This window comes from Pseudonaja textilis, chromosome 2 (assembly GCF_049901715.1).
Source record: "Pseudonaja textilis isolate UNSWEBS1 chromosome 2, rPseTex1.2, whole genome shotgun sequence".
NCBI classification, from domain to species: Eukaryota; Metazoa; Chordata; class Lepidosauria; order Squamata; family Elapidae; genus Pseudonaja; species Pseudonaja textilis.
In genome coordinates this window covers 160,070,420-160,080,542 of record NC_141991.1, presented here as the reverse complement: position 1 = coordinate 160,080,542, position 10,123 = coordinate 160,070,420, and the positions used below count along the sequence as shown (strand labels likewise).

At 41.3% G+C, this 10,123-nt stretch overlaps 1 protein-coding gene across 1 annotated transcript; it reads right to left on the bottom strand.

The window, feature by feature from the left end:
• Positions 1-2,062: 2,062 nt before the first annotated feature.
• Positions 2,063-8,602, bottom strand: LOC113444507 (3 beta-hydroxysteroid dehydrogenase/Delta 5-->4-isomerase-like). Its single transcript, XM_026713302.2, has 3 exons — positions 8,254-8,602; positions 5,918-6,082; positions 2,063-3,148 (listed from the first exon to the last, which is right to left on the bottom strand). Exons 1-3 carry the CDS (start codon positions 8,405-8,407, stop codon positions 2,334-2,336), a joined length of 1,134 nt encoding a protein of 377 aa, XP_026569087.1. The 5' UTR covers positions 8,408-8,602; the 3' UTR covers positions 2,063-2,333.
• Between the last annotated feature and the right edge of the window lie 1,521 nt (positions 8,603-10,123).

Genomic DNA, 10,123 nt, shown 5'->3' with positions numbered 1-10,123 from the left:
TGGAACAATAAATAATTTGGATTCTTCTTTTAGAAAGTTCCAAGTAAAGTTCTGAATTAAAATATTAACTGAGGTTCTAGCCTTTGATCTGATTTAGTAATAGGAGGTGCAGATTCTCAAAAGCCTACTTCATTACACTAGCCATTTTGGCAGGATAGGTCTTTTTAAATCCAGTACAGGTTTTATATGTATTTTTAAATAGAAAAATCTAAAAATATTTATCAACCTCTCAGGCAAAAATTGATTATGTGTTTTTAAATTGGTATAGACATAGCCATTGCATAGATTTTCTGATGATTTCTCCCCAATCTGCCCCTTCAAGTTTTCAGGCAAAAATAGACTGTGCTTAATTTTACAAGGTAAAAAAGCATGGAGAGATATTTCCAGTTTTAACAGATAACAGATAATCAGAGTTGGAAGGGACCTTGTAGGTCATCTAGTCTAACCCCCGCCCAAGTGGGAGACCCTACACCATTTCTGACAAATGGCAGTCCACTCTTTTCTTGAAAGTCTCAAGCGATGAAGCTTCCACAACTTCCGAGGGCAAGCTGTTCCATTGGTTGATTGTTCTCACTGACAGAAAGTTTCTTATTATTATAAGGTTGTGCACTTATAGCACTTGTGGCTGTCCTTCTTTCAGGATTTCAATTCAGCAGAACTTAATAACAAAAAAGTTAAAAACCCCAAAACATAAACCAATAAGCAACAATAGAATAATAAAATGGCAACAACCCAAACAGAAATGACATCATTGATAGGGCCTCCAACCTATCAGGATCTAGAGGCCTGAGGCAACAACCAGTCTTGACAGCTTTTATAAAGGCCAGCAAGATTGGAGCTGATTGTGTGGCAGGTTAACTGGTTAAAGATATCCCACCAAAGCTTCAAAAACCAATCATTTTCCAAAATGGCAAGGCATTTCTTTAAGCATCCCCCACATATCTATCACCCCCACTCCCTTCCATGTGAGCCTTCCTCTTGCATCAAAGGAAGCCTCCACAAAGGGGCAATAGAGTGATAATCTCTCTGGTGATAATCTGTGCCTGGACAGGGAAAAAACAGTATTTGATATTCCTGAGATACTTGGAGCTGGGGACAGGCTTGTTGCATGGTGGACAAAGGGAGGAAGAGATACTCTTAGAAGGTTACCACTGCGAAACAGACAGTGTATTCACTAAATTGTACTTGATCCTGATCCTCAAGAAAGCAACAATTCTTCCTCATCTCCTGTCAGCTGCAGGAGGTACTTTGGCTTTGCTATCAAAGCAGCGTACAAGAGAAGAAAGAACTCCCCCACCTCACCCTGAAGCAGAAGGGCAGGCATATGGGTACCTTGTTGCTTCTTCCTACTTCAGCCTGAATTGCTTCTTAGACAGGCAATGGATGCTTCCCTAGCAGCGGAGTTGAGAGAGACCCCCCCCAGCACTTCCAGCACCCCCAAGCAGGCCCAAAATTGCAATATTTCCCATAGAACTTTGCTGCTCTACCAGTGTCCTTGTTCTTTTGCAGAGCTCAATGGAGTAGTCTTTTTTTGTTTAAAGAGAGGTCTAGTGATATTTTACAAGACAACAGTTTCAAAATTTCTGATCAAATGTTACCCTGGCCTCTGGAGAAAGCAGGTATTGAAGGAGACTGCACAGTGACTGGAGTAGGAGATGGAACATTCCCACAACAGGCCAAAGTAGAGAATCGGAGCTTTCTAATCCTTGGCCAGCTATGCCATCACCTACATTGTTCCACATTGTGTCCCTGGCAAAGTTTGCATCAGGAGAAGAGGGAAAACACTATAAGTGGAAGAGGCAAATATGACTTCAAGCTGCTCCAGCTGCAGACTGGAGGTGAAGGCAACGCCCTGAGGTTATGTCACATAAAAAACAATTACCATAGCATGTTCAGGCCATGTGAGTATGGGATTCTTGGATGGTTGTTCATGTTGTGCTAGGTCAAAATTTGTGTGAGTGTAAAACTACATGGACTTAAGATGCTCAACAAACTGAGCCTATCAATACCTTTGTTCATTCCCAAAGGAGAATGAAATGCTCTCACAATACTCTGTTTGGATACCCTGGAATTAGGATGTTGAATGCTGGCAGGAACTCAACTTAAGTGGACATAAAAAATGGTGAGAAGTCAGGAGTGATGCTCATCTGATATTTTAATGGTGCAAATATATATACAACATGGGAAATTTATTCAGGTTTTTCATTATATTTTCCCAGTTTAGATATTTCGATACTCTTAGTAATGTTGGTCTGTGACCATAAAAAATTATTGATTGATGTGATACTCTTATGCCCCCTCCCTTTGTTTTAAAGAACAGACTTTTCTGGCATTCAGGTAGTCTTGCTTTTCAGATATGCTGCCCTCAAGGGGGTTATGTCAGCAATCCATTGACTTGTGCGCTGCTTGGCTTCTTCCCATGAGTAGCGAGGAGTATAATTAAAATCCCCTTGTGCTTTCTTGTAAGAAAAACTGAAAGGGGTGTTGAGCAGGATTACAAGGAAACGATTAATAGAAGGAACATATCTGAAGAAAGGTTTGACCAACCAGCTCACAATCTCCAGGAACAGAGCATAATAATATAAAAGTGTGATGGGCATCACAGGTTTGGGTTCAACACCAAACCCCAATTCCTTTGTCAGCTCATAATTGAAGTCAGAATAGCTTGTGTGGGGAGAATCATCTGAGATGTAGTAGAAACGCCCTCGGATCTGTTTCACTTTTGTTGGGTTTCTCATGGCTTTAGCCACTTGAATATGAGCCCAAGCAATATTTCCCACATAAACAGGATTTACAATTGCCTCTTTCCTAGACATCCTCAAAAATACATTATTGTTCAGGATGCTTTCATCGAGGTGACTCAGAAGGAAAGGGCTGCCTTCTCCATAGATGTACATAGACCTCAAAGCACATGTCACAAAACTATTGCCCCCCTTGAGCGGCAAGCTATCCAACTCCAGGACACATTTCTCTGCTTCTCTTTTAGTTTCAGCATAGGGCTCGCCTTGGGTCGTTTGATATGGGGTGTCTTCATCACCATCATAAATGGGATCTCCTCTGTTGTTTGGACCTGTCACCTCAAGGCTGCTGGTATAAATAAAATACTGGACATCATTGCGGAGGCAGGCCTCCAGCAGCAGCTGTGTACCTTCAGAAAAAAGGAAATGTTAGCAACATTACAAAGGCTGAGGTGATTGCTGTTCATCCCACACACACTCACACCCCAGGAGAACATCATCTTATAAATTGATGCCACAAAAGGCCTCTGAGCCTGTTTGCCACAACTGCCACCTTCTAGATTATATCATCCTCAACAAATGGAGGTAAGGATCATTTTTACTTACCATAGAAGCAGTGGTGGGATTCAATTGTTTTTTTACTACCGATTCTGTGGGCGTGGCTTGGTGGACGTGGCAGGGGAAGGATACTGTCAAATCTCCAGTCAGAGGTGGCATTTGCTGGTTCTCCGAACTATTCAAAATTTCTGCTACCGGTTCTCCAGAACTGGTCAGAACCTGCTGAATACCACCTCTACATAGAAGCCCAAATTGAGGCAGGTTTGATACTGTTGTTTTTGCAAATATTGCTAGAAAACCCTTCTTTATTGTGCATTAATGTGAATTAAGTTTCCCAGGAGAACTTTCACACAGCCCCAGAACTATAGTAAAATATTTAAAGGAGGCGTTTATATTTTCCATCTGTTTCTTAGTGTCTTCCTCCTTTCTAGGCCTTGTGTCTGAAGGACTTCACTGAATCTCTCTCTCCCCCACTGCAATCAAATATCTATTAGAAGCTTTAGAATCTAACAGGATGTTTTTAATGAACACTGCATGTATTTCCCAAGAATGGTGCTGTTTCAGATAGGTTGCCTATAATTTAATCTACTCATTTTCCATTAGTATTTCTCTTTATTCTAGGAATGAATGTCATCTTCTTTATTGAAAAAATAGCCTCATTTCTGATTTTGTTTCAGATGAAATAGTGTTTTAAAAATTACTGCTCTGATATTACTGACATTACTGACATAATCACATTGATGGCAATCTGTTTCAAAATAAACAAATGAACTAATTTCCTTCACAGTTGTGAATATGCATGTTTCTAGGAAATGTCAATTGTGGCTTATCTCTGTGAGAAGATGGGCCTTGGCATTTATAGCACATAATTCTGCATGGGGCACAGATACCAGGACTGGGGACCACCTCATATGTCCTATTATATATTTTAGGACTTATTAGGTATGATCACTGCCTTGGGTTATTTATAAAAAAAATAATAAAAAAGGATTAAAAGAAAGAAAGATATAGGTAAAATAATAAGCAATAAACAATATGATTCCTGACCAGGATTATTCTTGATCCGAAGAATTGGGAATATCTCTTCTATAAAATGAAAATGGATCTTGATGATTTGGCCATGTGCCTGGATTAGCTAATTCAGTGATGTAGTGTGTGTGTGTGTTTGTGTGTGTCCCCGTCCAAGTCAGGATTAAGTCCTGATAAGTGCATGGACTATTCTCTGAGGATTTTTGGCTAGATTTTCAGAAGTTTTTATCATTGCCTGGGCGATTGAATGGCCCAAGGTCACCCAGATAGCTTTATGCCTAAAACAGGACTAGAATTCATTGTCTGCAGATTTCTGGCCTGGTTATATGCTAGTTGGTTTTTAAAATGAAAATCTCTCTCTCCCTCTTTCTTTCTCTCTCTCTCCCTGCCTCCCCCCTCCTCCCTCTCTCTGTCAGAGACAGGGAGGGAGGGAGGGGAAAAAAGAAAGAGTGAGGCGCCTCTCTTCATTGAGAACGTTTGGGTTTCTTTGTGTGTTTGGACACACATATGGTAGCCCTCAACTTACAATAGTTCATTTAGTGACTGTTCAAAATTACAACGGCACTGAAAAAAGTGATTTATGACAATTTTTCACATCCTCTTTGCAGCACCCCCATGATCATGAGATCAAAACTCAGATGCTTGGCAACTGGCTCATACTTACGATTGTTGCAGCACCCTGGGATTATGTGATCACCTTTTGCAACCTTCTGACAAGCAAAGTCAATTGGAGAAGCCAGATTCCCTTAACAATCAGCTCACTAACTTATCAACTGCAGTGATTCACTTAACAAGTGTGGCAAGAAATGTTGCAATGTGGGATAAAACTCACTTAACAAATGTCTCACCGAACAACATAAATTTGGGGCTCAATTGTGATTGTAAGTCAAGGACTACCTGTAAATACAGAGAAAGGGACAGGAGTTGACTCTGTAACCTGTGGCTAAGTGCATCAGGTTAGAAACTTGAGAGATAGAGAGTTCTAGTCCTGCCTTAGGTACAAAGCCAGATGGGTGAATCTTGGCTGGTAGTCATTTTCTCTCAGCTCTAGAAAGATGGCACGGACAAACCTTTGCAAAAAAACCCTGCAAGGACTTATCCAGGCAGAATGAAATAAAATATATTCTGCCTGCTTTACGAGGTTTATGTGGAATCAGTTTAAAGTTAATTGTTCTGGGTTTCTTATAGAATAAAGGATGTGCCTGGGGTTACCTGATCCCTGCCTTTTGGCCATGTGAGACATTAAAAGAGATATTTTCCTCCCAGACAACTTTGTAGGGTTTGTGCAAATGCATATATCCATGTGCGCGTGTAATGTCGTGCAGAATTTTTCTTCTTAAACAGACACTTATCAACTCAGAGAACAATCCCAGCTAGAGTGGAAGGAGGAGGCGAAGCCTTCTCTCAGTCTGCAATCCAGGCACTCCCCACGAAGAGAGACACCTGACTGTTATCCCTAATAAGGACGGGAGCAGCCCATTCACCACCTGCCAGTGAGTGGGTGACCTCTCTCTGAGCAGTCTGAGGAGAATTTAAACTTTGTTTGCAAACACCGCTCTCTGGTTCGGCCTCAAAAGTCATCCCAACCTTACCCCTGACATTGACATCCCAGAGGGTCTGTTTATCAATGAGCCCCCGGGGGTCAATGATGGAAGCTGCATGAATGACAAGAGAGACTCCTTGGACTGCAGTTTCAAGAAGTGTCACATCGCGGATATCCCCTTGTATGACGGTCAAGAGGGTGTCACTCTTCACTTCTGGAAGAAGATAAACACCCAATAAGTAATGACCTATATTTACCTTCCTTATATTCACTATAAAGCAAGCAATGCAGACCATCCTTATAGCAGGGGAGGGAAATAAGCTCTCTCCCCTCCCTGTGCTGCTAAGTTTTAATTCCCATTAGCTATCTAGTCAGATAACACAGAAAAACATAGGGCAAGGCAGAGCAGCAGTGGACACCCCAGTTTAGCTGCCATTTAATTGTCTTTGCCTTTGTGCTGAAAACAACTATTTTCTTCAATGCCATTGAAAGACGAACCCTGACTCAAGTCTACAATGAACTGTGGCTCTCCATCTTATCTGAAGAGAAGTCGCTACATTAAGATATCTGTGGCTCCATGCACAAGGACAGACTCGGTCTTAACTGATGAGCTTAAGGGCAAAGGACGTGTGTTCCAAAATAAGGTGTCTCTTTGTCTTAGCCCGTTGACGGGGTTGGAGCAAGTAGCAGGATTTAAATCTCTAAGCATCATAGGAAGAGCTGAGCCTCTTTTCTTATTACAAAAGGTCAGAGAAAGAGACCTTGGGCCACATTAGGACCTATGGAAACATTGATGGCTGGGTCTGAAGCTTTTGCCCCAGAACCATTACAGCTACAACCTGAGCGACAAAATCAGTTGAACTTGCTGAGCAAAGAAACTGAGGTTTCTTTCTTACAACCCAGGCAGTCTTGACTATCTTTACTAATGACTATCTTTACTAATCCTCTGAGGAAACATGCGTTAAACTGAGCTGTTCTGTCAATAGCAGACAGTATACATACAGTGCGTATTCTGTGCTTTTAAAAACATTAGTTATATTACAGTTTATTATATAAATGATTGTACTGACTGCATAAAATACCCCATTTACATTTGCTGACAAAATTTCTTAGAAATGACCAAGAATAAGAAATATGTGTTATTTAATGACATTTAGAAAAATATTGTGCTGTAAAGCCCCAGTGGATTTACATTATATCCATAGTTGTTCCAGCCTCAGTAATAAATGTACTCAGCATTCTATTTTGGAAATATATTCCAAAAATATAAGTAGTTTTGCATTCCATTTTAGACATGATTTTTGATACCTGTATTTCTATTTCCAATCTCAAAATAATAGGAAACTACCTGTCACTACTGATTTACACTGTTGCAATATTCGTGCCTGTTTCTGGACTCAAAGCAGAAGTTTGCCAGGGTCCTTTCAGTTTTCTCCCTGTGAAATGATAGCTTCCTACCAAACTACGGGCAGTTGCTGAAGTCAGAAATACAAATGAGACTCTTAAATGTTTGCTAATTAACTGACGCACAAGTATGTTTTCCCTGGATCCCTTAAACCAAAAGAATAAGGTTTTGTTGGAAGAAAAAGAAAGAAAGCAAACCCATTTACAGTAGTTAACAACCAAATACTTTCAGGAATAGGAAGGCTGAGCACAGGAGCTGTGCAAATCCATATTCTGAAATATATTCCTATTTTTAGTTGTCATATGCTACTTTAAATACATAAAGCTTACTTTTAAGCCTTTTTTCTATTAACAGTGCAAACAATATCTGATTTTCATTTTTTTGTTAATCTGGATTTGTGCACAAGCTTATGCATATCACTACTTTGGGCATCACAGAGATGAGGTCTATCCTTTCTTTAAAGCTAATCTTCTAATCCAATTTGAATGTGTACACAGAGACTATGTACAGTTCCTTTCAACTAAAATTGAAATGTCATGAAAAAATATCCTAGATATTGTTGACAGATCTCTTAGCAGAAATGTTATATAGACATATTAATAATGCATGTTCATTATCTAATTCAAACAATTCAGTCTGGCCAACGTTGAAGGAAGGGCAGGGGGGAGGTTGAGTTTACACTTCTTCAGATTTGAGACTGAGACTCAGCTGATAAAATGCTCCTCCATAGAAGAAACATTTCTTTCTAACATGCCAAGGAAAAGGTATTAATCTAGTTTGCTATCTAGTCTTTATATTTAATAAACTGAAGGCTAAGTTTCCATTATGTGAACTTTTGCCAGCAGTCTGAAGTGGCTTGGTTGAGACCCTGAGGTGCCACTTGAGCAGTCCGCCTTTACATGAGAAGCTTCTACACAGTGGATTTGGGTATTTATTCCTGGACATCCAAACAACTCTCTTCTTTCAAGAACCGTACTTACTTTCAAAATCCTGGAGTGCTTCAACGCTGAAGGTTTTGTCCAAGATTCTGACTTCAGCCAAACTCTCCTTTTCTGTCAACAGCTGGCAAACAGTCCTTTGACCCAGGAATCCACCAGCACCAGTCACTAGACATCTCACTCCTCCCAAGGACATGATGGTGAATGCTGCAAGGGCTGCTGTTCCTCCTGAAACAAGAGAAAAAAGAGACAGAAGGAGTGAAGGTAGCAGAAAGGGGGAGGTTTGGCATGGCTTGGCCAAGTGGGAGTGTCTTCATATCCAAGGCTATTTGCTTCTATCTCTTCTCTTCCCTCTGCCTACTGCTGCTGAGTTATTACTTATTTTTGAAATGAAATGCAAGAACATTCTAATCTCTAAATGTTGTGAAAGTGCAGTCTTTGGCCTTGAGATGATAGTTGAGGACTCTTTGCATTTGCAGAATTGCCTTATCTTCCCATTCTTACTGGTATCTAGTGAAGTCTCATAGATAGTCCTCTTTTTTTGCCAGTTTGGATCATGTATTTCCACAGACAGGTTTCTGCTTAAAATTTCCAGTCAGGGACTGGAAAAACTTGTAATCCCTTTATCTTGCAAAACATCTAAACTGGTAGAAGGTTTTTGAAATGCTATAGTAATGTAAAGATAAACAGAAAGGATAAAGGTGAAATTAGTCCGTACAGGATAAACCCTGTCACAGAAACATTACAAATGAAGCCCTGCAGAGAATTAAAACATTCAGCAACTTATTTCTCAGGTGGCTAGCTAGTGAACCCTGGAAAATTGACATTATTTCCCCCAGGGGTGGGATTCAAATTTTTTAACAACTGGTTCTGTGGGTGTGGGTTAGTTGGTGGGAGTGGCTTGGGGGTCATGTTATTGGCTGAGCGTGGCCAACTCAATATCAGTCACATTGTGGTATGCATCTCCTCGCCTGGCCTCCCATGACTGCAACAGTCATAAGTGTAAAAAATGGTCATGAGTCACTTTTTTCAGTGCCATTGTAACTTTGAATGGTCACTCCACACAAGCAAAGTACCAGCAAAGGAGGGGAAAAAACTTCAGAGATGTTCCTGAGACAGGAAGTCTAGTCCTGCCAAGAATGTAATAAGGGTTAATGGAGAGAAAGTTTCTGCAAGCAACACCAGAATGTTTCCTTCCTGCCTTCCTTACAGGATTAGGCCAGTAATTTCTTCTAACATCTGGTTCTCCAAACTGCTTAGAATGTTAACAACTGGTTCTAGCGCATAGGTGCGGACTTGTAGAATCCCACCCTGATTTCCCCCCTTTGCTGCTCCTAGGAACTAATAATTACCAGGATGGGCTGCTGGGGTTTTGCAGGGGTTTGGGAGAGCCCCTAGCTAGGATTCTGTGCATTTCAGAGAACCCCCAAATCCCATTCCTGGCTGGCCCCACACCTCCCAGGAGTCCCCACGTGGCCCATTTTGGATGCAGGTAAGTGCAGGGTGCACTCAGAGGCTCAGAGAGGGCAAAAAATGGGCCTCCCGGAAGTTCAGAAAGGCTGGGGGCCCCTTTCCGGCTTCCAGAGAGCCTCTGGAGCCTGGGGTGGCTGTTTTTGCCCTCCTGGAGGCTCAAGGAAAGCCTCCTGAGCATGGGGAGGGCAAAAATGCCCCCCCTGCCATGGTGCAGGAGGCTGACTAGGCCACGCCCATCATGGCCATGCCCACCTAGCAACCGGGCAGAGAACCCATTGCTAAAATTTTTGAAGCCCACCCGTGGTAATTACTACTGTGGTTATAGCTAAACCCTGGCTTCAATGAAACAAAACTGACTTTGATTGTCTAAACCAGTCCTTTAGTTAACCTCTTTAACAACTATCCAGCCAATTGATTAACAACTGTATGGTTGAATTTT

Coding starts and splice junctions, on each gene's coding strand:
- LOC113444507 (XM_026713302.2), bottom strand. CDS start 8,407: ATGTCCTTGGGAGGAGTGAGATGTCTAGTGACTGGTGCTGGTGGATTC. Junction 6,083..8,253: donor AGCACTCCAGGATTTTGAAA/GTAAGTACGGTT, acceptor ATCTTCTTCCAG/AAGTGAAGAGTGACACCCTC. Junction 3,149..5,917: donor CTGGGATGTCAATGTCAGGG/GTAAGGTTGGGA, acceptor TTTTTTCTGAAG/GTACACAGCTGCTGCTGGAG.